General features: G+C 45.3%; 2 protein-coding genes across 4 annotated transcripts; both read left to right on the top strand.

Moving 5' to 3' along the window:
- Window positions 1-432: 432 nt before the first annotated feature.
- LOC133415962 (neuroligin-3-like) lies at window positions 433-15,409 on the top strand. 2 transcript variants are annotated; one of them, XM_061702525.1, is made up of 7 exons: window positions 433-720; window positions 3,713-4,338; window positions 6,743-6,802; window positions 7,524-7,673; window positions 8,388-8,573; window positions 11,390-12,179; window positions 13,272-15,409. In XM_061702525.1, exons 2-7 carry the CDS (start codon window positions 3,858-3,860, stop codon window positions 14,059-14,061), a joined length of 2,457 nt encoding a protein of 818 aa, XP_061558509.1. In that variant the 5' UTR covers window positions 433-720; window positions 3,713-3,857; the 3' UTR covers window positions 14,062-15,409. The 2 variants fall into 2 exon arrangements, with proteins under 2 accessions (XP_061558509.1, XP_061558510.1); XM_061702526.1 differs by lacking the exon at window positions 6,743-6,802.
- Window positions 15,410-19,142: 3,733 nt separating this feature from the next.
- On the top strand, window positions 19,143-23,677 carry plp1b (proteolipid protein 1b). 2 transcript variants are annotated; one of them, XM_061702528.1, is made up of 7 exons: window positions 19,143-19,240; window positions 20,757-20,943; window positions 21,020-21,176; window positions 21,412-21,589; window positions 21,848-21,921; window positions 22,122-22,187; window positions 22,877-23,677. In XM_061702528.1, exons 1-7 carry the CDS (start codon window positions 19,237-19,239, stop codon window positions 22,946-22,948), a joined length of 738 nt encoding a protein of 245 aa, XP_061558512.1. In that variant the 5' UTR covers window positions 19,143-19,236; the 3' UTR covers window positions 22,949-23,677. The 2 variants fall into 2 exon arrangements, with proteins under 2 accessions (XP_061558512.1, XP_061558511.1); XM_061702527.1 differs by lacking the exon at window positions 19,143-19,240 and adding an exon at window positions 20,244-20,458.
- Window positions 23,678-25,499: the final 1,822 nt, after the last annotated feature.

Here is a 25,499-nt window from a genome sequence, read left to right as displayed (position 1 = left end):
ACCACACCCTCTCACCCCATCTGCTTATTGAAGTGGAGTGCAGCCTATGATTGATTTTTCAAGGCTCTTCAACAGCGCATGCAAAGTCTTTTGTTTAGTTTTCTTTCCTAATATATGAATGCCGGTTTGGCTTGCAGTCCTCTGCAGGTTTGGACTCGGGACGGATGTGGATTTGAGTTTAAAACACGGCTTATTTAAAAGGCACGTGTTGGAAGACGTTTTCGTTTCTTTTCTCCAGGTGTTTTTTTCACATTTGTTCCCCGTAGCCAAAAGCATGAAGAAGAAGAAGAAGAAGAAGAAGAAGAAAGTCTTCCTAATATAAACTCACTTATGATCCGAAAGGGACGAGAGGGCTCGCGCGCGTGCAAGCTTGGTTTTTAGCGAATTGTCAGGATTTGGAGGATGACTCGAACGCACTGGCGTATCCCGGCGGTCGCCTAGCAACGCGCGGCCAGTGGGCGCCGCGGAGAGCGGAGCGAGATCTCTGTAGTGGGCGCCCCATTAAAACCGTTGGCGCTGCTGACCTTGGCGTCGCGAATGCGCAAAGCCGGCAGCGCGGCGATGTGCGATGCGAGGGGAGATCTGATGCGCTTGTGATAGCGGAGCGCACCAAGGAGGAACACGTTCATCATTGCGGCCCGCCGTGTCGTCGCCGAGCCGAGGGGGATCGCAATGGAGGACAAGCACAGATGGAGCGCGTAACGGCATCTCTTAAAGCAGGTGAGTTAACCTCATCATGCCGTATACCCCCCCCCCCCCCCCCCCCACCTCCCCTAATTATCACACGCGTTGACGTCAGTGTTTCTCCATTTCGAGGTATTGTAAAACGATCAACATTGATCATGCTGATGCTGCTTTTATTTAACACACCGTCGGAGACCTGCATTTAGTAGCAAGCTTGCCAGAACGTGTTGCCATTGTATCCGGGCTGTGGCTTGTTTTCATTACACGAATTAAAAAAAGGCACCGATGATCGCACGAAGCTGCAGTTCCTCCCCCAGGTATCATCCTCGGCATCAATTCTCCATTCTCATCATCGCACTGCTAATTCGAGGAATCCACTAAATCGCTTTGGATGTGCTCACTTCCAACGACAAGGGCATTGCCGTTGTCTGACATGATAGCGCTTCTCGCCGTAAATGCTTTTATTTGCACAACAGTCAATAAGAAGGAGATGTATAGATTATTAGTGGTGTTGATTTGAGTGCGTGTGTCAGTTGTGTAGGTGTGGACATGGTGAAACATGATTGTGACAATCATTGTAAAGTCACGTCTGTCCTACTGTGATTTATACTGGCGTGGTCCCAGTCAGGTCCCAGTTCGGTCCCGGTTAGTGCTCCCACGGTGACGCATCAACATCTGTGGCCCCTTGCGATGCATTTGTATGCTCCTGAGAGCTTTACATGTTCGAACCTGGATTTAGTAGATTAGCCATCGGCTGGGCTGTCGGCAAATAAACATTTCAGCCGCTCAGTGTCTCGCCTCCTTTCTGATTTGAATTGCTCCAAAAAAGTGTGCCAAGTTAAATGCTCACTTTTATGATGAAGCTTATTTTTCATTGAGCCATAAAGCTCGTCTCCGCCTATGTCGAGCTGCGGACGCAAGCCTTCGTCTTGAACGAGCTGTATTCAATGAGCCAAACGGTACACGATAAAGTTTGCATCAGGCGTCGAGCTCATTTCACATCGCAGCAATACATTCGATGGAAAAATCTTTACACGCGGCAGCATTTATAATTCAAGAGGAAATGCCGCTGACTTGAAGAATTCATATTATCTCTTTCGATCGAGGCGAAAACAAGCAATTGCCGAAAACCTATTGCTGCCTGCTTCTGCACAATTTCAACATTTCGTTAACGTCCCGAGAATATTCTCCCGTTTTATCAACCCTAACGCAAGGACAGTCCCCCGATCTGCAATTTACATGTATCATCTTTTCATGCGAAGACTTTTTTCTTTCTTTTGTGCGGTCACGTACGATGAGCATACATCTTAACCAATGCGGACAAAGTAGGCCCCCAGGCAGAGAGGAGCAGTAGGGCCTCCACTAAACCTCTACAATTACACTAACATGTCTCATTCTATGTAACGAACGAATTGATGAGCGGTATAAAAAGTTATGTGCTGCATCACATGATTTGCAAACAGGGAGAGGAAGCGGCGTGCTTGTCTTCGGCTAATTAGTTCCTCCTTTTGGGAGGCACAAATTGTCTCCCGACTTAATCTTAAATAGGTTTAGCAGTTGGGAAATGAGCTGCTTCTCAGCGGCAGTCTTTCACAACGCAGGAGGCGGAACCGGTCAATGAATTTGATGAGGCTAATAAGCTTGTTTTCTTCCGCGTTCATTGACGAGCTTGTGAGAACACGATGCTGAGCAATACAGCCTCACCGCAACCATTGGCGATAAGGATTCGATCAGAGCGGCTCCTCTCATTTCCTTTAAATGAGGCACACTGATAGTCCTTGACAAAAAAAAAAAAAAAAATGATATGAGGCTTCAAACTCAGAACATTCAGAAAGAGTGACTGTAATCGATATTCACTTGTCCCATAGTCGATCAAGGGAATGTAGTTTCATTGTATTTGCCTCGGTATTAAACTCAAATGCTTCCAATCTTCTTTTAACGCTTGTAAGTCTCTATCAAGCCTTTTAATGAATCGGACATTATTTGGCTTCAGGAGGGACAGTTAGTGCTTGAGTTAGCGCATCACACTTGTTCGTTCAGGGATTGTTCAACACTTCCCATCGTGCGTTTGTTTCGGAGCAGGGCCGCTCGGATGTGAAGCACAAACATTTTCCATTCGGTGTCTGGGTAAGGGCCAAAACCTCCATCAGCGAGCTCCTCTCAAACGAAGCTTTTTTGAATCTTCCCTTCTTTTTACATAAGAGAAGTGTCGCTTCACACCTTTTTCATCTATATGCTTCTCCGGCATCACTCCAACAGCAAACAGATGGCCCGTTCACATTCCTCTTCCACTGAAACACGCAGCTCGCTATTCAGTGTTACAGGCGTTTTCGCACATATATTTGTTCTTAAGAGAATATTTGTCCTCAAAGGTCATTTTCATTTGCGTGCAGTGATTGACAAGATGGAGAGACTTGAGTGCGTCGCGTGAAAACCTTCGTCTTCACACAGCTTTCATGTGTGACACTTTCTTTTTTGTTCTGACAGTCAGTTCTGGTTGCGGGATGTAGCGCCAACGCGTATGAAAAACAATCAGTTAAATCAACAGAAGTCATTCGTTACAAGCCGCAATAAACTGCAACAATTGAGTTCCAGTGCAATGCTCACAATGTAATAAATATACTATAGAGAACGAAATGATTTGTTTGTTTGTTTCTTTCTTTCTTTTCTATATAAAAACGGGTTCGGGTTGGGCACGCAGCTGGGAAAGACTCTCAAACTGGGATTTCGAATGACTCCAGATGGCCAAAACAATTGATCAAGGAAATGTTTGTTTTAAAGCAGTTCACATTGTCAATATGTACTGTGCCCCGAGAGGGCGTCTTGTTGAAGCCCACATACTTTTCAGAGAAGGCACTCTGGATGTAAATAAGAAAAGCGTTTTGTTTTAGATCGCGGGCTTGGATAATGTTAGCATATTATCAAGAGTATCGTGATCTATGGCGACATGCATATTTGCATACAGTCATACAATATATAAGACATATTCCAGACTGACAAATATTTGGTCTAATGATTGCCTTTTCAGATCGGCGCAACTTGCGATGAAAACGAGAAGGGGCGATGGTCCGTACGTGGCCGCGGTGTTTTTGGTGATGTCTGTGTGACAAGTTCGGTGCGAAGGGCCTGAGCGGACCGACAGACTGCGTTTGTGTTGTGCAAGGATACGGACCATGTGGCTGGCTACATTTAAAGACCATCTGCTGCCTGCGCACCTGCTACACCAGCAAGGGACCGTAACCATCACCCACTGTGCTTTGCTCTGGTGGATATTATGCTCCTGCTGGTCATTTACCAAGGCCACGAGCCAAAGGTTCTACCCCACAGTGACCACCCAGTTCGGGAAGCTGCGAGGCCTCAGGGTCCCCGTGCCCAGCGAGGTGCTGAGGCCCGTCGACCAGTATCTGGGAGTCCCCTACGGCGCCCCGCCGGTGGGAGACAAGCGGTTCATGCCCCCGGATCAGCCATCCGCTTGGTCGGGTATCAAGAACGCCACCCACTTCATGCCCGTGTGCCCTCAGAACATCCACAGCACTGTGCCAGAGATAATGATGCCCATATGGTTCACCTACAACCTGGACACGGTCGCCTCGTACATACAAGATCAGAGCGAGGACTGCTTGTATCTCAACATCTACGCTCCCGCAGAGGAAGGTGAGTTGACGTGATGATGCATGATGTCCGTCGATCGCTACTTGTGTGGCCTTGATGCCGTTGCGTCTTCACGCGCGTGTGCGCCACCAAAGCAATGTCCGTCACTGGCCGACCACGGCACGTTACATTTAAATAACTTCAACAAATCCGATACAGGGCATTCTCCCAACGGTATTTCTACTTGTACAATCGACAAGTACAAAGAAAAAAATGGCATCTACAAAGATAATGGAGGCAATATTGTCATGAGGTGCATCATTTCATTTCACCTCCCAAAACGTTGACCTTTTACAGTCAGCTTCACATTCATTTATGAAGTATGTGCTGTCAGAAATACTGTCTGGTCAGGCTTCCACACTCAACAAAACAAAACAAAACAAAAATGAACCGCAAGCAGATCATGTACATGCAATCAGCAAAGCGTGAGCTTGCTGACAGAGTGGACGAATGTTTGCATTTTATGAGCACAGGGCGGGCCTTCACTTTGCAACATGATTCCGTTCGTATGCTAACTCTAGAGGTTTTTTTAAATTGGTTGCTATTGCACAATGACAGAGTGGACATGTTAAGCCTTTCACCAGCCAATGACACACATGACAGTAATATGAGGCAAATTTGAAATGTGTATGCTGCGACTACGCACTGTTTCGGCCTCCACTGAAAAGCAAAACCTAAATGCTCGTCATGTCACTGTAAACATCAGAGAGTTGGATTTTGTATTGTTGTAGAATTGTGCTGCATCGTACTGAGAGCTGTTAATATTTTGACTCTCATGCAACTGAGTGAGGTAAATCTGCCAAATATTGGTCACAGCTGTTAGGATGATGCGGTGCAGTTTTGCACAACCACAAACTATAACCCCAATAATTAACACAGTGTTAAATGAATACCTCTTCTCAGAGGTTTGGACACAGCTCTCGTCGTGCGGCCGGTTGGTGTAAATGTCTTCAACCGCATTGAAATCATGAAAGAAAGTTGAAAGAACTTTAGTCCGGGGTTTTTCTTGTTCTAAAATTGGCATTTACCTTAGTTTCCTTTTTGTATTTTATGGAACACCATCTTTGCTCTACCGGGGGCCAATTAGTGAGGTATGGAAAGTCGCCTTCTGTCTGCTGCTGATTCTATCCCGGTTTAACAGCGACCGTAGTGGAGATGTGAAATAAGGCAGTGACGGAAGATTTTACATATCCATTGTGAATCTATATAAATAGCAGGGAGACCATAGCGAGGATAAGCGCTCTAATAGACAGATGGATGGATATTATCGTGCGTACAAGCAGGTGCGGGTAATTCATGCAGCTTCAGTTGGTGTCGAACAATACAAAAGAGCGCCGCGGCGTGCACTTCGTTTGGCATATGGAACACGGCTCTCCTTGAGCGGCCGGGCTACGGTTGCCTAGCGACAGCACACAAACAGCCTGCTTGACAGGTAGCCGTCCAAAATGGTGCAGCCCGCATTTAATGAGGCCCTCAGTCTGAGCCCTGACTGAAGGTCTCCTCACATATGCCGCTGCTTAATTATACACCTCAATGCATATTTGTATAAAATACAGATTAAGAGGAGCACAACATACCTCCCTCCTGATTTGTATTCGTGGTATGCAGCTAATGCCCTCAGGTGTGACAGGACTATTTGCCATTTTCCCTTTATCCCCACAAAAGTGTCTAATAATTGTCGAATATCCAGTAAGAGTATCATTTTATCATTTTATGTTCCCCCTCCCCAACCTTTATTGACCCAAGGCACGTACATTACACTGGGAAAATAACATTTTCATGAAAATGTCACTAATTGTATATCTGTATACTGAGACAATGATGATGTCATCTCAAATGGCTCCCAAATGTACTTACCCATTGCGAAATCTGTCACTTGTATGAATGACAAAAGGCGGATACGCAGGTTAATTGTACATTCTGCCATCTAGTGGAAGTACATTTCATTGTTTTGCCTGTCACTATATGTTGCTGGCATACGTAGATGAACAAAGAAAAAAGGAAATTGGATCATTTCCCAGGATACACCTGACGATCTCAAACACACAACCGCAAACTACTTACCACCACAAAGATAAGCATCCACTTCACATCTCTCTGGCGGTGTCAATCAAACTGAGCAGAATCTTGTGTGTACCTTATATTGTGACCGGTTAGCATGTAATATCCAAACGTGCCGAGCAAATTCTCACGCCTCAGTTCGTTCCAACTATTTAAGGCAGAATTAACAACACATATGAAGACATCGCTGGAGTTAATAATTAATTCAAGCGTCTCGCTTCGCGTGGAAAGTTACAGGGAAAACAATGGCTGGTCTTTCTGTCAATCAGGATTTTTGTCTGCATTCTGACAGCATATCCAATAAGGAGCAAAGCACTTACATTTGTTGTCCTTATATGAATTGCAGGAAGCCAACACAAGAAAAAGGGGGCGTCTTTTTCTCACGCCGAGACTCATATATCGGAAGGTATTTTTGCTGTTTTCGTTCTCTTGTTGGAATGTAAAAGGAAACTCAAAAAGTCTTTCCTATCCACTTTGATTTAAAAGAAAAGAAGTCTTATTTCATACGAGGTCAAAACACAACATATTGGATCTGTGTAAGTGTAAATGTGGGGGAAATGTATATAATGTTTGTGCAAACATGTTGTTTTTGCTCTCCCACACTTGTAAAGTACTTGAAAATGAATCACGTTTGTACTCATTTGAAGGTAACTCAAGCTCAGAACGACGCGGTGCATTTGAGTGCAAATCGGTTGTCTTTACACAACTGACTTACTAAGGCGCTGAAATTCCATACTCACAGCAGCCGGGGCATCGAGGGCACTCCGTACAGCAAATCGCTCATTGAACAGCATAAATAACAATAGTGGCCCGATATGTTAGCGTGTTATAGTTACTGTAGAAATGAATTCATACGCTTGCCTCCGAGTGCATTTACCATGCGTTTTCTTGGGACTGTCATCGCAGCTTCCAAGCCATTTATCTGCCACCACGGCTTGCTTTGAAGCACCTTCTCCCCTCGGTCTGTAACCGTACGTCGTACAGCTGGAACACGGCTTTAACGGGGCTCTGTTCATCTTACACTGCATTACTGTTGCCTGCACTTTGGTTGGCTCACGGTGTGTGTGTGTGTGTGTGTGTGTGTGTGTGTGCGCGTGTGTGTGCGCGCGTGTGTGTTGACATCGCAGATATAAGGGACTCGGAAGCTCGACCTGTGATGGTGTACATCCACGGAGGCTCGTATATGGAAGGCACTGGCAACATGATGGACGGCAGCGTGCTGGCCAGCTACGGCAACGTCGTCGTCGTCACGCTCAACTACAGAATTGGAATATTAGGTGAGGAAAACGTCTCCGTGCAGTCACCTTTTAACGGCCTTTCACACGGCCAGTTAGTTTGATCAGAGGGAGAGAGTCAACTTTAACACTGCTCGTTAAGTTCCACTTAAATCACGAAAAGAGACGTTACAGAAACATGTAAAGTCGTATTAGAAAAAAAGCAAATGGCGTGATTTGCATATGGATGTTGTCGTCAGAGCAAGTATTATCACGGAAGGCGCGCATATTGTTTCGCCCATTATCCCGCTCACAAATGGACGTGTCTAATTTGCACAAATGTATCAGATTGGCCATTGAAGTATTCCCAAGAACGCACAAGGTCGAGACGATTCCGTGTGCTCGTGTTTAGCATTCAGACGCAGCGTGTTGTTGCAGGACCGGACTGGACGGACTGGACGGGGAATAAGTAACAGGATCGATTGTCAGCACTGGCAACTTCCGTGTGCTTTTGTGAATTCAAAGGGACAAGTCCAGTAAAGGTTTGACTGTATTTATTCATGCTCGGCGAATCTTATGAAGTCACGCTTAGCAAAGGGAGCGTTCAGGTTTGATGGGCAAACCGCCGTTACGGCAGCCTCAGGCAACTACTGCGTGGGCGACTCCGATGGTCAAGACACCGCAGGAGACACGGAAGGCATACCGTATTCGGATCGCTTCTTTCCGATGGCCCACTGGCTATGACTGCTTGTCTTCTGTTCTGTCTCCATACATCAGGCTTCCTCAGTACTGGAGACCAGGCTGCCAAAGGCAATTACGGACTCCTTGATCAGATTCAAGCACTCCGTTGGATCAGTAAGAACGTCGGCTACTTCGGAGGCGACCCGGGTCGGATCACAGTTTTTGGTTCTGGAATCGGGGCTTCTTGCGTGAGCCTACTAACGTTGTCACACCACTCAGAAGGTAGGACTCCTTGTCATGTCAGACGTTCAGAATAGATAAGGAATATAATATTCAATGAAACAAAGTATCGAAAAAAACGATATGAATCAGGATAAACGATGTTGACATGCGTAGCGTTACTGACGAGTGTAGCGTTTCACTCACCAGACTTGCGTGCAGCCATCTTGGGTTCAGTTCCAACTCAGTAGTGGGATTGTGAGTGTAAAAGCAGTCCAAGATGAAGTCTGCCTTGGTTGCTGTTCGCCGAGACCCTGAACAGGAAAAGCGGTATCAAACATTTCTTTTTCGACTCAAATTGCCTTTAAAAATGCATGCGAATTCTACGGGGTTCTGCAGCCCAGCATTTTTTATTGAACAGTTTTAACGCTCGTTAATACATCACAGTGTATCATCCACGGATATGCCCTCTAGTGGGTGTGAATATCATAGGGATGAAATCAGTTCAGAAGGTACGGTGAAGGCTGGTATGTGGTCATTGTGTCAGCCTCGCAGTCAGAGGTTCAAATCTGTACTAAAGACTCCATTTTCATGACTGGCACGGAGGCGGGATAGACTGTGTTGGTATTTTACGGACCATCGTACGTCGGCGCATTTAAAAGTCTGCGCTGGTGTGGGGGTGTCCACAGCCGACTTCAATCCTGTCCAATCGAAGCGGCTCCTCTCATTCCCTTTAAAAGCGCTCCAGTCCCATGGAGATGTCTAGATGTGTGCAAGAAGACGCAGCGATCCGTGCGTGACTGCAGTACTGAACGTTAGCGGGTAGCCTTGTCAAATACAGAATGAGCTAGTGAAAACCGCTGGCAATACATATCCTCTCCAACAACTGTGCGCGATGATTCAGAGGGTTCGATGCTCGCTGTTGAAATACGTCCAGCATCCATCACATGTCCAAGGAGCTCGTGTCAGTCTGCCTGCGCCCCGATCAAATTCACCAAAAATCGTGTTCGATCGTCTGCACCAAAACTTAGACGCGGGCCCAGTCGGTCGGTGTAGGTTTAGACCGACTTTCTGACACCAAATTCTCACTCCGCCAAGCGCATCCCCGAGGGGGGCACATCATCGCCGCGCCAACACCGCCCGGCTTGGCGCGGATCAGTCTGCCATATTGGCAAAGGTACAGCAAGTCGAGAAAATCAAGGTGCGGCAGTTTTTATGCCATCGCTGGTGAGCTATTTTTGTCCATTACCTCTCCTTTAATCTTTTAATTTGTAAATCGATGAATATTCGGGCCTGTGGGCGTTTTCTCCGGGCGCTCCGGTTTCCTCCCACATCCCTAAAACATGCACGGTAGGTTGATTGAAGACTCTAAATTGCCCTTAGGTGTGAATGTGTGCGCGAACGGTTGCTTGTTGATATGTGCCCAGCGACCAGTTCAGGGTGTACCCCGCCTCTCGCCCGAAGATAGCCGGGGTAGGCGCCGGCACGCCCGCGACCCCTGTGAGGATAAAGCGGTACGGAGAATGGATGGATGGATGAATATTTGGGATGCGAAGCACATCCGTCCTCACTGAGCTCCGTTTCATCTGTGATGAGCCTAAAGCTACTCGGTTGCATTGTCGAGTTATATCGATTAAATAAAATCTCAAAAGCTTTTTGAATTCTCAAAGCTCAATTATATAGTACGTGTACTCCTGTAATCGTTGACTTTTTTTTTTTTTTTTTCATTTGAGATGCTCGTATTCATAGTTATAGCTTTATTGTTGTTTTTAAGTGTCAAATATTGTTGGTGCATCAACAGGAAAATGACATGTGATCCCCGACTATGATAAGAAGTAACTTTGAGAGATTCGATGCTCACTTCTCCAAATCTGCTTGCTGGATTTTAATACTTGCAGCCCACTGGGAGCTGTCGTCCTCTCATTGAAGCTGTCCAGAATCACAAGAGGGGCCGGAACGGTCTTTTCATCAATGCCATCCACGGAGGCTGCGGCAAGTGCAAGTGTGCTTTGTGAGGTTGTTCTATTTGATGCCCTGGCTGGGCTGCAGCAGATGCACAAAGGCCTCGAGAGCTCTTTGAAGCAGACTAGATAGCCAGTGCCCCCCCCCCCCCCTCCCGCCCCCCCCCCCCCCAAAATGTAAATAAATGACAGCAGCAGAGGACGAAAGTGACATTGTTCCTGCAGTCTTCTTCCAATGACTCACGTGACGTAACCTTAGCAAGCCTTTTGTGACTGGATAGCGATCACTCATCATCTTTGGGGGCCAGATACAAACCTCCCTCAGATGGAGGCGTCGCTCTGTATACAAAGATTCAGCAAAGTAGCCCCGGTGTTTATTAGTATCAAGCCACAGAAGGCTTTCTGGACGCGCAGTGGGCAGCGGGCGGCGTGTTCTGCAGCTTGTTAGAGACACACAATCAAAGATTTTGATGCCACAGTCCATCTGTGAGGAACCAGAACCAGATGAAGGGGAAACTTGCCGCTGAAACGAGGCTGCAAACTGATCGTTACTGCACGCAGCAGTGACAGCACATGAATCAAACACACGGACCGACAGAGTGATGCATTATTATTTACATCATTAAAATGAACAAGAAGGGGCAATCGTTCTTCTTTATCAAGTCATTTCTTCTTGCGGCTTCCTATCAGCCAGGCCCAGCTGTACACTATTTCTGACTAAGTTGAAATGAAAAGGACATGGAGTGCACCTATATTGTGCTCAGTTACAAGCCTTTCATATACTGTAATCATTAACACCAATTCGGACGCAGTGTCCTTAAGGTTTGATAACGCACCTGATGCAGATTACAATAAAGCACTAACCACTGTTCCTTTTGGCCTCCCTTGTGTCTTTTGTTCTGCTGTCTTTGCTCCAAGGTTTGTTCCATAGAGCCATCATTCAAAGCGGTTCTGCGCTCTCCAGTTGGGCTGTCAACTATCAACCGGTCAAGTACACTCGCATGCTGGCTGAGAGGGTGGGCTGCAACGTGCTGGACACCCTGGACATGGTCTCCTGTCTACAGAAGAAGACCGCCAAGGAGCTGGTGGAGCAGGACATCCAGCCCGCCCAGTACCGCGTGGCTTTTGGCCCGGTAATCGACGGGGACGTCATCCCCGACGACCCCGAGATACTGATGGAGCAGGGCGAATTCCTCAACTATGACATCATGCTCGGCGTCAATCAGGGCGAGGGCCTGCGCTTCGTGGAGAACGTGATGGACCTGGAGGACGGCGTGTCCGGAAGCGACTTTGACTTTGTCGTATCCGACTTTGTGGACAGTTTGTACGGTTACCCCGAGGGGAAGGACACGTTGAGGGAGACGATTAAGTTCATGTACACAGACTGGGCTGATAAGGACAATCCGGAAACCAGGAGGAAGACTCTGGTGGCCCTGTTCACAGACCACCAATGGGTAGAACCCTCAGTGGTGACGGCCGACCTGCACGCCCGCTACGGCTCGCCCACCTACTTCTACGCCTTCTACCACCACTGCCAGAGCCTCATGAAGCCCGTGTGGTCCGACTCGGCGCACGGAGACGAGGTGCCTTACGTGTTTGGCATCCCCATGATCGGCCCCACGGACTTGTTTCCCTGCAACTTCTCCAGGAACGACATCATGCTCAGCGCCGTGGTTATGACTTATTGGACCAACTTTGCCAAGAGTGGGTGAGTAACAGTAAGCGCCAACGACCGAAAAGCTGCAGTCGTTAGCGCATCACGACTTCACTTCGACTCTAGCGCTCACACTAAATTGTCTGATTTCGATTGTGCAGCTCTTATTTATTTTAAGACGTTCGACCTTTTAACTTGCGCTACTTCATCAGCCTGATTAAAAGACTGCCGCATTCGCCAGGAAGTAGTGTGCCTAATTAAGCCCAGTCTTAATTCTCGCTGTCATTTCTTGCAGCCTTATCTTCCTTTCTTCTTGTTAGTTCACAAGTAGCACATTAACTGTGGCTAATTATGACGCACCATTTTCTTATATCAATTATTGTTATCCTGTAGCCCTACTTTCACCATACATTGGAATTGTTTTATCTTACTTGCTGCGTATTCTGATACAACACTCACAAACTGGTTTGATACAACGAGCAAGGTAATCTCTAGTACTAGAAATAAGAGTAAGTAAGTGAGAGTCCATTTTACTACTATATATCTGTCTTCATAGAAATGTATACATTAAAGTAGTTCCTTTGTATGAAATAAATAGTGAGTATGAAAAAGCCCATCCGTCCATGCATTTTCCATAGCGCAGTTACACTTATGAATTACTCTGGTCAAGGGAAAAATGTTAACCCTTTAGCAGACAAGAGACCGCACAAGCACTTTTGGCAATAATGAGAGATGCGATTGAACAAAAACTTCAGAGGGAAGATAAGGATCAAGCCCAATCCACGATTGATCTGGGCGTGTCTAATACTTTTGTCCATATTTTGTATTTTCAAACATACATAAGACATCATGTACTAACACCAAATATGGACTCGTAGTCCTTTCATTTTCAAAATGACGTTTAATAGAACGTTTTATTGAAGAGTCACACTGTGCGATAAGACGATTATTATTTTTCACTGTCATTATGTTTCTTTTGACGCCAATTTTTTCCGAGGTTGTTTTGGTCAAACTCAGAGGTTTCCCCGTATTCTGTCAAATATATAATTCATGACTTGTAGTAATTAGCTGATAGTGCTATAGTGCTAGTAATCACCCACAGCCCTAATGAGGCGAAGCACCTTCATTTTGTTTTGTTTTGCTTAGGGATCCCAACAAACCCGTACCGCAGGACACCAAGTTCATCCACACCAAGGCCAACCGCTTTGAGGAGGTGGCCTGGTCCAAGTACGACCCCTACGACCAGCTGTACCTGCACATTGGCCTCAAGCCTCGCATCCGCGATCACTACCGCGCCACCAAGGTGGCCTTCTGGAAGCACCTGGTTCCCCATCTCTACAACCTCCACGACATGTTCCATTACTCCTCCACCACCACCAAGGTCACACCGCTGGATCCCACCCAGTCCGCGGGCAAGAGATCCGGCGGCACCGGCCGGCCTCCCGTGTCCACGGGCCTCAACGGGGACGAAGGTGGGCGAGAGATGGGCCCTCTGATTATGCCCAACCCCAGAGATTACTCCACCGAGCTCAGCGTCACCATCGCCGTCGGCGCTTCGCTGCTCTTCCTCAACGTGCTGGCCTTCGCCGCGCTCTACTACCGCAAAGACAAGCGCAGCCGGCAGGAAACGTCGCAGCAGCCCAGCCCTCAATGCGACAGCAAAGGCAACAACGTGAGCCACGCCGCCACCGTGGACGAGACCCTGTCCAGGAACCAGTGCGAGGCCCTCCGCAATCCCATCCACGTGTCTCCCACCCTGGACTACGCGCTCAGTCAGCGCCGCTCTCCCGACGACATCCCGCTGATGACGCCCAACAACATCACCATGATCCCCAACTCGCTGATGGGGCTCTCCAACATGAGCCCGTACAGCACCTTCCCCGCCGGCTACAGCGCCGCAGGCCTGCCCAGCACCCACTCCACCACGCGGGTATAACTTGGCCGCAAAATACACAAAAACACGTACCTGTAAAGCTGTATTTAGGATGTTAAGATGAAATAGTTTGTTTGTTTTTCTTCTTTTCCAAGCGACCTCCAGCATCCTGCCTTTGCTCTGTCATAGTCTTTCAGTGCGGGTCATTTTCATACTCATGTTCCGCAACGGCAGGCAAAAAGAACGAGAGAGAGAGAGAGAGAGAGAGAGAGAGAGAGAGAGAGAGAGAGAAAAAAAAAAAGAAAATCTCATTTTACATCATGGCTTTTGGGGAACTTTTCCTTGAAAGAACTAATAATCATGTTTATACAGTTGGATTTGTATGGGAAGCTCTTTCTTAATATCTATTTTGATCTCGTGGAGCTATGGGACGTCGCAACTCATCACAAATGGAGATGAGATGTTGAAAAAGCTGAAATCAGCAGTATTGCTATTATCGATGATATTTTATACATATTTCTCATTGCTTCTTCTGAAGATGTATTTTTACCGCAGTTCTTTTAAAACGGCTTCACGTAATTCAATAGAAACTGTACTGGAATACAGATCCACAAGAGTATCTCCAGAATATCTGACAATTTGTACCGTGCAAAGGGTGGTCATTAAGCTTCTCAGATAAAAAATCAAACAATAAAAAATGGAAAAAAACACCCACAAAACAAACATGTAAATTAGGCATTCTTATCAAAAGAAATGTTTTGCATATGTAGTGTTGTGTAACTTATTGTAGTATATTTCAGTATCCTTGCTAGTTTTTTCCTTTCAACTTTTCAAGTATGTTATTTGACTTAATATATTGTACGACTATAACCTCTGCTTCACTAGAAAGACTTTAGGCTTGAAATGTGTTTTGGTACTCTAACAAACTCTTACTTCTTTTGGCTTTGCTTGTTTGTACAGAATAACATTTTATTGCTATTTCTTCATTGATATTCTAAACTCTTCGAGAACATACCTGTAATTACATTGTAATTGTATGTATAACAAAACGATTATTGGCATTGAAAATGTAGTTTCATCAAAGCTACCGGGTCAGTGATACTTTTCAAAGATAAACCAACAACCATGCTAGATTTTCTCTGTTTTCAAAAGGACATGATGGACTTTAAGATTTTAGTTCTTTGCACCAGTCAAAATGTGGTTTAACCTATTAAACAATTTTTCCAACTAAAGATGGGTCTTGTCGAGAAAATGGATTTCATCATCCCACCGAGTCCAAGTCTCTTGTGTGAATAATGTTTGGATAATCTGTGGAATGGTGTTACATAAATTCTCCGCTATGATCTAACTTGGTACTAGCAGTCTATTAGAAATAAAATAAGAGATAAATGATTTTGATAATAAAGCAATAAACATAACATGGTCTTGGTTGACAATGTGAGAGAGAGCGGTATTTATTGTCTTTTATTATTACAGGATTAAACCTAAATATTTTCATGGCAAGCTGCTCGACACAATTTTCCTTGCTCGATACAAAAAAAAAAAAAAAGGACAATATTGGCTTCATATTGTTGTGTTAAACAAGCAAAATAAAATTGTTTGGAACAATGTGTCATAAATTTGTTACCTAACGTTTCAGTGTGCTTTACTGACTAGTGTAAATGTACATCATATTACAACAAATATATTACACACCCAAAAATCCTTGCGATATCTTTCACTATAAAAAGTGAATACAATTTGCAATTTTGTTACAGATTTTAGCGGGCCACATAAAATGATGGCAGGCCAAATGTGGCCCCCGGGCCTTGTATTTGACACCTGTGCTGGATAGCCACAGTGCGACTTCATCGGATGAAGACTACAAATTGCTCAGCGTAGAACGTTCCCGCCTTTGGAAAGATTCGTCATTCGTGCCATGTTCCGCTGGTTTGCTGCCATCGTGTGACCGTTTGGCGGTACTACATTATCGAGAGCTTTCCGGCAGTAGCTGTAAATCTTGATATATTTTGATTTCAACTTTTACTCCATTTTGTCGCAATTGAATAGTCACTCAGAGATTCTATCCTCATCAAATGCCGTACAGCAGAAGATTTGCAACTTTTTAAACGAAGTACCACCAAAATGACGAGCATTAAAACACAGTCATGTGTTTTGGCAAGTGTTCATCGAAAGAATGATTCTTAAAAAGTATATTTATTATTGTGAGCAATTGTGACATTATGTAGTTTTAACATAAACGCATGTGCTTGAATATAGGGAACGATAAAAGTGTACTTAAATCATGGTTCAATTCAAATGCATTGCACCTGAGTCAAATAAAAATTGGACTTAAATACATGTTTAAAAACCAAAGCTAATCCTAAAGTTTAAATACACATATTTTGTACTGAATGTAAAAGTTCAATGTAACTGAACTGTAATGTTTTAAAGGTAAATTGTATTTGTTTAATTCAGTGATTCTTTCGCATGCCACTAGAGTGAGCCAGTGTGCTGGCATGCAGTATATGACAAACATGCAAAACTGACACTGGCAGATATGTTTAGTTTATAAACTTGATTTTGAAAATTGACTGACTACCCAAACGTCATCGTATTTCTGCCATGTTCGTGCAAATTTTAATATGAGGTCTGACTAATGCCATTCTTCCTTCGCTGTCAATCCCGAAGATCCCGCTCGCGACCTTTCCCCGCTCGTTAGCACGGAAGACTATACATGGTGGACAAAGAAAACCAGATCCATCATTCAGTTGTTTTTCATTGCCACAGAATTCACTTCTCACACATCCTAACACACGCCGTGCGCGTGCGCGTGCGCGTGGGTGTGCGTCCGCCCTCCAAAACGCTTGGCCGTTTGTTTCATGGCTGCTTGTTTGTTTTCTCAGCGCGGATGACCGCAGCAGAGATAAGAGGAGGTGCAAATATTTTGGCAGCACCGCCTCTCTCTGGATAAACATGTTCTGCACCGTGTCCGCTGCATAACACATTTTATCCCATGCCACGTACCATCCAGATAACACGCATGCAGAAGAATTCCCATTTGCTTGGGTTGTGGCTGTCCATGGTGCTGATGGTGGCGTATTTGACGCAGGTGATTCCGTGTAATAGCGTTTGTGAGCAGGACGACAGCGCGGAGACAAATACGCTCGTTCGAAGTCCATTTAAGCACTGACGAATGATGACTTCAAGGCAGACATATTAAGCGTCACGATAATTCATCATGTGAGCCGCTCACCATCTGCATCTCCTCCCGTTTGAATATACGTACGTAAAGGACCGTCTCCGGACCCTAATCTCTTTTTGTGATAGTCAACAGGAATATCATAACCGCACGTCCCAAAAGCTGACAGGCCTTCTATGTGTTCTCATCCACTCCTTTAGGTTCATTAACGCTTCTCATCTCTCTCGGCCTGCCTCGCGTGCTTGATGATGATGACGAGATTTCAAAGGTATCGTTCCTCATCCGCTCTTCTCCTTCAGCTCAACAAGGCCGTTGCCGTTAATCCTCTTCGGGCGCTAATTGCTCGATATGTTATTGCTGGTAACGCAGACTGTAAACTCACGGCAGACAATCCAAACTATCTTTGAGGAGTTCATTTTTGTTCGAAAACAAATCGGTCGCTAAGAAAGTATGAGGAGGGGGGGTCGGAATGTGGCACTTGATGATAAGAGCTTCCCCACTAAGTGGTGTTCTTGTTTTGAAGAGAATCAAGCTTAACATTGAGAAAGAGATTTCAGCTATGTGCTTGAAATGGCAGGGAAAAATTAGATGAGGTCCCCCCCCTAAAAAAAAAAAAAGGGAGCACAGCACAGTGTTCTGTCCAGCTCCACAGTGGCCCCTTTGTACTGAACCCAGCTTTGACATCAACTGGGTCAAATGAGGGAGGGAGGGAAAGCGGGCAGCAGCTGGACCTGACTGTCAATGTCACCCTTGTTAGACAACTTCATCAATGTCCGTCACGGCCATTTCCATTTGTTTTGCTACCTTTTTATTGATGCAACTCTACGTGAAAGTGAATGTGAACGAAGATGTGCAGACATAGTATGCATGGTGTGGAAATCCATGGGTTTGCATATTAGCAAGCTTATTATCAATAGAGCATTTAACTTACATCTTGGCTGGCTCACTAAATACCACCTGATCCTCGAAATATTTCATCTTGTATTACTTTCAAATTCAGACTCAAAATTCATTTCCTCAGATTATCCTTTTCCAACTAACTTCATCTGTTTATTGCATTTATCGATGCTTCTATTGTTATCGTTATCTTACTTGACTGAACATGTCAAATCAGTGGGGGAGGGTATATCAAATCCATATACAGCGGACCCCCACATACTCGTGCTTCAGTTTCTGCGGATTCGCCTATTAGGGGATTTTTTTTTTCTTTTTTTTTTGGGGGGGGGGGGGGGTTGTATTATTCTTTTTTTTGAAGGGGGAAGGGGTTACCATCACCGAAAACGCTACAACGGAGGTGAATTATCCCTGGATTTTCGCGATTCACGGTTGGGCCCCGTCCTTATCCGCAATATAGTGCAAAAAGACGGGCCACGACATTAGAGCCACTTGCAAAATCCAATTCGATCCACAACGAGAGCTGTATCAACAAATTGCCTTCCGAAGATGATACTGCTGCATTTTGACTGACAACGGTAATAAATTCAATATGTTTTTAATGTTGCAGTATTTTGTTAGGGTGGAGGATTGCTCTGCAGTGTGGTATCGTGAGAGCTGCACCTAATCTTTGGACTCTTTCCATACAAAATAGAAACAGCTTTCGGTGTGATGCATGCACTAGCAAACGGCAACTACGATAATGAAATGAATTTAATGAATGCATTTCTGTGTGTGTCAGTCCAAACTGAGCTCAGTTTAATAAGCAATTCATAAGTAATACAAACGTGGCGAGTTGATGTCCCCACAAAAGCCACTCCACTCATTTCTAGAAGCAAAAGAATATTTAACACAAAAGTCCAATGATAAAGAGCACAAATGTGTGATCTGCCTCTGCCTCTGTCGCTGACGCCAACGCCGTGGCTCTATAAATAATGTCTGGCAGCTGAAATGGGACTGTGACTTTAAGATGTCACTTGGGGTGATGTGGTCTATTGTTGATGAGACAAAAGCGCGAGTCAGATTCATAAAGGAGTGGCGGGGAATAACTTCTCATATCCTCATATCAGAGTTGGGAAGCCGCGCAGCAGAAACTTCAATAAGCTCCTAACTTCTTTGTGGACATGGGTGAGTGCGCACAATTTTTAGTACCTCCTTTTCATCTACTTTGAAAGCCATTTGAGACGGTGTAAAAAGTAATAATGCTGATAAGCTGTGTTTGTACGGTGACACCGATTGGCTTCAAAGGCGCCTATGACTAAATAAAGTGAAATAAATAATCACTCGTAATTGTTATTGTTATTATTTTAAAAATGTAATTTCTGACCTTGGACATCATGTTGTATTGATGTATTTGAAGATGACCCAAGATTTTTACGTTTGGTTTTTCCCTTCATTTGCCCTTCACCGTTGCTACGTTGTCACCTGTTAAGCGGAGAGTCGATATCGTCGTTTGACTCACTTTTTAGTTCCACTTGAATCCCTTGTTATGGCCGACAAACTCCTTTCAGCCACGATTCACATCATGGTTTTGAAATTACATACAAAATGACCATGAGCCATAATTCACGTCCTCTGATCACAGTGCACCAATTTGTGCACATTTCTTACCAGTTTTGAGGTGCGTATTGATCAGCTGGCATCGACTAAACGCATCGATGCCCTTCTCGGCTGAAGCGTGGGCATCGACGGGCATTATCATTACCGCATCCCCAGTCGTCTTCTTGCTGATACAATTTATATTTCGATGGCAGCCTGCTCAGTTGTTTGGTCAGACGATCAAATGCTTCACCGGGTAATACTGATGTCTGCACCCACTCTATCCCCGTCTGACCTGACACTGCGTGCCGTGGTACCAGTGTGAGCCAGCTATGGCAGGAGGAAGGATGGTCCGACATTGCCGCCGGTGACCCGGTGGACCCCCCCCCCCCCCCTCTATGCCGCTTCTACGACAGCATGTGTGGTCTCTCTAAGGTCTTTGTTTGCTTGACATCGCTGCCCTTTGTCTCATGGCACTGACAATGGCTACCTTATGTTCGGCCACAATGAGACGCTCTCTCCTCGAGCCTGTGAAGTCGGCGTGCCGCCGCCGTCGCTCTTTAGCCTCGGCGACGTCCGCGACCGACACAGAAGGAGGGCCGGACCGGCTCGCGTAGAAGCGTCAGGGTGTCCGTACAAGCGGATGAGCGCCGTTCACTTTGCAGATGAAATCGGCACAGGCAGCGTTGTTTTGTAGCGGCTTGTAGGCAGACGCGAGTTCTCATCTTGGGATCTTTCTTGTTGCGGAGCACAGGATCGGAGGCGGCATGTTTCCGGTCAGGCAGCCGTGGCTTTGCAAAGCCTTAGGTGCTTTTCTCCATCCCATTTCTGCCACTGCTTTTATTTATTAACACTGTGGGTGTTTGCTCCCTGCTTCAGCTGCTCACACTGGGGAGACCGCACTCCATGTTCTAGAAATAAGCGGCGGTTTCTTTGCGTTTGATCGCCTGCGGCTTTGTTTTTCTTTCGTTCCTGGTGTGTGCTGATGGATTTGCGGGCCAGCTCTCCCGCAGGGTGAAAGAATTCCTCATCGAGGTTTAGATGTGCTGTGTGGTCCTGTGTGCGGTGTGTGCCGCCTGTGTGCTGATATATTATGCCCCCTCAGGTTGTTATGATTGCTGTGTCCGGTGCTTGGGGGCAGTGCCCTACCCATCTCTGGTGGCAACCTTGCTGTGCTACGCAGGCATGGCTCTATTTTGCGGTTGCGGGCACGAAGCCTTAACCCAGACCGAAGTCCTGGTCGAGACGTACTTCGCCCGCAGTGAGCAGGACTATGAGGTCGTGGCTTCCTTGTGAGTTTATTTTCCACTTTTCCTCTTGAAATGTGTCTCGGTCTCCAGTCTGACTGACCTTTTGACCCCCGCGCAGTGTCGAATACTTGCAGTACGTCATCTACGGCCTGGCCTCATTTTTCTTCCTCTATGGTATTCTGCTGCTGGCTGAAGGCTTCTACACGACAAGCGCGGTCAAGCAGACCTTCGGGGAATTTAGGAGCACCCACTGTGGCCGATGCCTCAGCCTGACGGTGAGTGGGAGGACAAAGGGGAAGGGGGGGGGGGGGGGGGGGGGTGGGAGGGGCCAGGGCAACGATGTCATCGGGTCATTTTGCCGACGTCGAATGCTTTGTTTCTACCATTTAAAGAAAATCAAAGAATTACGGTTGATAGCGGACTTCTTGATACCACATTCATCACTCAGTGACTTTCCCGTGACCCTACGTTGCGCTTTTTCTTTGTTTTCTTTTTGTACTATTTCAACAGTTTATCATTGTGACATATATCTTGGCCTTCATCTGGCTGGCGGTGTTCGCCTTCACGGCAATTCCGGTCTACTTCTTGTTCAACATGGAGCAGACCTGCCACGACATCAACCTCCTGGCTGAAAAAACCACCAGCATAAATCAGCACGGCTGGATTTGCATGGACGCCAGGCAATATGGTGCGATGCTCCTATAACGACCGACCGCATGTGCGCCTGATGAGAATATTAATGTGATTTCGTGAGGCGATGAATTAATCATTAGGGATTACATAAATGCAAAACTAACTTGCTCATGGAATTCCTTCAGACGACTTTAGTTTCTCTGCTGCTGTTTTGTTCATTTGTCCATTTGCAAAGGATGTAAATGTTTCCCCACAAATATTTTCAATCTGCATTGGCAAGAGCTACATCGCTTATGTCACGTCTCTATTCAAGGGCTGCTCCCTTGGAACGCAATGCCGGGCAAGGCTTGCGGAATGACCTTGGCATCTATTTGCAAGACGAGTGAAGTAAGCCCACCGTTTCCATATTCCATTTGACGCACCCTTTCACCACCATCGATTATGCTGAATGCTGTCTTACTGATACAGTGCAACAAAAAGGATTGCTGTGTAAGAGAGAATAATGACATAGCAGGAGAACACACGCACACGCCGAGTATATGACTATCACAGCTTGAGACTAACTTTGACGTGTTTCTTTCTTCCAGTTTCACCTCACCTATGACTTGTATATTGCGGCATTTGCCGGTGCCGGAATCACTCTCTTAGCATTGGTGAGCAACAGTTCGCATGCATCATAAATATACTGAACAGTTAAGGCCAGAATCATTCATACCTGGTCACATTTTGGTTCCATTTTCATTCTTTGTTTAAGGCGTTTCAGCTGCAAATGAGGCTATTCACCAAAATGATGGAACTGTTGAAGAACAGTTCAGTTGTATTTAACCTTTAAATTCAATACATTTACTCCTTAAGAACTTTTTGTTTTGAAACAATTATTTAGGTAAAGACTTTGATTTAACTTTTATGTGCAGTACATTGAAATTGAATTGTGATTTAATACTTTGTTTCCCTTTATTTAGGGCAGTGATTCCATAATCCTAAGTCCTATATAATATTCATATAAATATCTAGTAAGAAAACCTCCCATTATGGAGCTGCGTCCATCTTTAGGCGCTAGAAAGTGTGGGAACCGCTAATCTATAAGCGTCTTCGTGTCTTGAGAAGGTGTACGAACGCTTTTGGACACAGAGATCTTCATTCCATTTCGTCAAAATACATAATGAAAATTGTGTGCGTTTTTAAAAAAATGATGATTATTCGTATCTCTTCACACGAGATTGTGTCCCGCTCGCCAAGGCAGATTTTGTTAACAGACCTCTGGCGTGCCAAACACATTTTTTCTTGCTCCTCTCCTCTTCATCAATCCATTTTTTTGTTTGTTTGTTTGTTTGTTTTGCAGATTCTGTTTTTGGTTGCAACCGCCTACAACTATGCGGTCTTGCGGTTCCTGGGCAGGAAAGGGGTACGCTAAAGGCGGGACCCGCAGCTCAAATGACGGCGTCCTCCGCTTGTGAGATGCGCAGTCACACACGCCATACTAGATGTCATTTAGCCTCCTGGAAACAGCCAATCCGGTTCACCTGCTCGTGCTGCATTTCTCCAAGATGCATCCAGTAATATTCCTCACCGGTATGTCTTGCGTGTGAACAACTTAGAGAGAGATGAAGATTTCTGCCCTCTCGGATGATTCTTTTAGCTTTGTTGTTCGTGTCTCTTTTTTTGGGTGCCGTTTCGTGCCAGTGTTGTTGTGATGTGCGGCATTTCAGGAATATTAAACAGCTGCCCTCGCAAAGTGTAACTTGCCTTTTTACCCCGTTCAGTGCTTACTGATGCATGCATCGGGTCTATGGAAATGACTCGGCCGCTGCCTTGGCACCACCGCGTGTATTGATTGTGTGATTTGAAGCGGAATGTACCGAAGTTATCCGCACCCGTGGAGCGTTGTGTTGTATCACTGTCACTCACATGATTGCTTTGTTTCGACACCACTGTGTGGGGGGGGAAACAAAGCCACGTATTCGGTATTGGAGGTGATGCCTCCGAGATTGCTTACCATAACTTTCCATCCGTTAACCCGTGCTTAACATGTCAGCCTGCTTCTAAAATTGAGCTTTGTCATGTGTGGGCATCCACAACTTAGTCCTACAGACGTGAACGTTGGTGATTTTGCTTTCATAACTGCAAATTGTTTTCAATAAAACCCTTGTTAATCAACATCGTTGTGTTATTTGTACAGTACTGAGTTGGGCGGTGAAATCGCAGAGAAACCCATTGGCTGTAAATGAATATTGACAATAACGATAGTACCACAATAGTGCAATCATTGATGCTGTAGGAAAATGGGAAAGTGGGTTAACTTAGCGGTTTTCCGGGGTAGTTTTGACGATTTCTTCGCTTTCTTTGACTTGCGAGTGCACCTTGAGATATGTTGGCAGCGAACTCAACTGACTTCAAGGTGTTCCTCGCCACTCCCAGTTGAGGTTTTCTGTCAAACAAAGACAATTGCACGTTGTGCATTGAAAACGACAACATAGCTCAGCCTTTCGGTCTGCGAGCTTAATGCTAATGCTAACGTAGAACGGGAAACGCCGTAAACAGACGTTGTGGCGGTCTTATAACCCTTAAAGCGACGGATATTTGAACACAAACTGTGGCGCAACACATGTAGACAGATAAAATAACAATACATTGTTCATCCTCTACAAAGCTCAACTAATATTTTGGCTGTGGAGTTCTGAAGGCTCGCCGTACGTCTGCAGGCCAAGGCGTGCACGCCAGAAGGAGCGAGCACCCTAATGACCATTCAGCTGAAGCAAAACGTGTGGTAAACATGGTTCAATTCTTAACATTCCATTAAATGATGTCATTACTGTATATTTTCTTTATAAAGTACAATGTTGTCGAGCGCTATTTGTCCTCATTAAAATACATATTACATTTTATTTTGGGAGGGGGAACGGTGTCTTGAGGCGCAAGCGTGGTCATAGAATGAATTGAAGTCGTATCTCAAGGTGTGCATTAACAAGTGAAAAGCGAAAAATACTACGCAACTGCTACTACTTTTCTTTAATGAACACTGTTCTTGAAAACGCAGTGTAGTACAATAAGGTTTTTATTAAATGATCACCTAAGCTAGCATTAGGTTTGGTGATCATTTACAGTATTTAAACTCCGTTTCTGGGCACATTTTAAACAAGAAAAACAAGAAACGATGGTCACTGAGTTAGGAGCTGAACTCACAGTGACTGCACCGAATTCAGACGAGCGTTACCCGTACACCACCAGCGACATGCCGGGTAGCGGTTACACAAAGGGCCTGGCCTTCAGGCTGGCGAGTGACCAAACAGACCTTACACATTCAGGATGGCACTTCACAGAAGGGTTGCTGACTCAAATCTTGACATTTCTATCAAGGGTTCAGCCGCAGTCGTGAGAGCACGCTAAAAATATCATCAGCGTATACAACGTGTTGGCTGAAATAAGACCTATTCGATGATTCACCCTTGGTTACATCCGCAAAAGTCTCTTATGTTTGTCGGACTTTTGTTTGCAAGGTCATGCAAAAACTATTCAGCCAATTAGTTTGGGGAGTTTTCAGACGAGATTAGTGACTATTTGTGTCTTTAAAATGAGTCACTAAAAAACTTGGTTTCACCTACCTTGGTGTGTTGCGCATATAGTGCATATGTACATTTCATTACGACATAAAATAACACAAATGATGCCAATTTTCCAGGCCACTGTGAGAGGCATATTTACTCTGCGGAATAGAATAAGTCAATGAGATTGACAATTTGATCTTTAAACGATGCGACATTGACCATGTATGACTAGAATGTCATTTTATAAAGCAGACAGACCTCTGCCAAGGCTGAACTGTTGCGTAGTTTAAACAGTAGCGGCCTACCACCGTTGCACAGCAATGTCTGAAAAATATGCACGCATTTGTGTCAGCAGGCTGCTGGGGCCGCAGTCAACCCTTCTTTCGGTGTACGTCACACTGAGCATGTGCAAAGTGTCAA

Source organism: Phycodurus eques, chromosome 17, assembly GCF_024500275.1.
Source record: "Phycodurus eques isolate BA_2022a chromosome 17, UOR_Pequ_1.1, whole genome shotgun sequence".
Taxonomy (NCBI): Eukaryota; Metazoa; Chordata; class Actinopteri; order Syngnathiformes; family Syngnathidae; genus Phycodurus; species Phycodurus eques.
The sequence above is the reverse complement of the archived record's forward strand: the minus strand, read 5'-3'. Positions and strand labels throughout refer to the sequence as shown.

What these genes read in the sequence shown, in the direction of transcription:
- LOC133415962 (XM_061702525.1), top strand. Translation starts at nt 3,858, where the DNA reads ATGTGGCTGGCTACATTTAAAGACCATCTGCTGCCTGCGCACCTGCTA. An exon ending in CGAGACTCATATATCGGAAG is followed by an intron (nt 6,803 to 7,523) that starts GTATTTTTGCTG and finishes TTGACATCGCAG; the next exon opens with ATATAAGGGACTCGGAAGCT. An exon ending in ACCAACTTTGCCAAGAGTGG is followed by an intron (nt 12,180 to 13,271) that starts GTGAGTAACAGT and finishes TGTTTTGCTTAG; the next exon opens with GGATCCCAACAAACCCGTAC.
- plp1b (XM_061702527.1), top strand. Translation starts at nt 20,419, where the DNA reads ATGTTTCCGGTCAGGCAGCCGTGGCTTTGCAAAGCCTTAG. An exon ending in GTGGCTTTGCAAAGCCTTAG is followed by an intron (nt 20,459 to 20,756) that starts GTGCTTTTCTCC and finishes ATGCCCCCTCAG; the next exon opens with GTTGTTATGATTGCTGTGTC. An exon ending in TATGAGGTCGTGGCTTCCTT is followed by an intron (nt 20,944 to 21,019) that starts GTGAGTTTATTT and finishes ACCCCCGCGCAG; the next exon opens with TGTCGAATACTTGCAGTACG.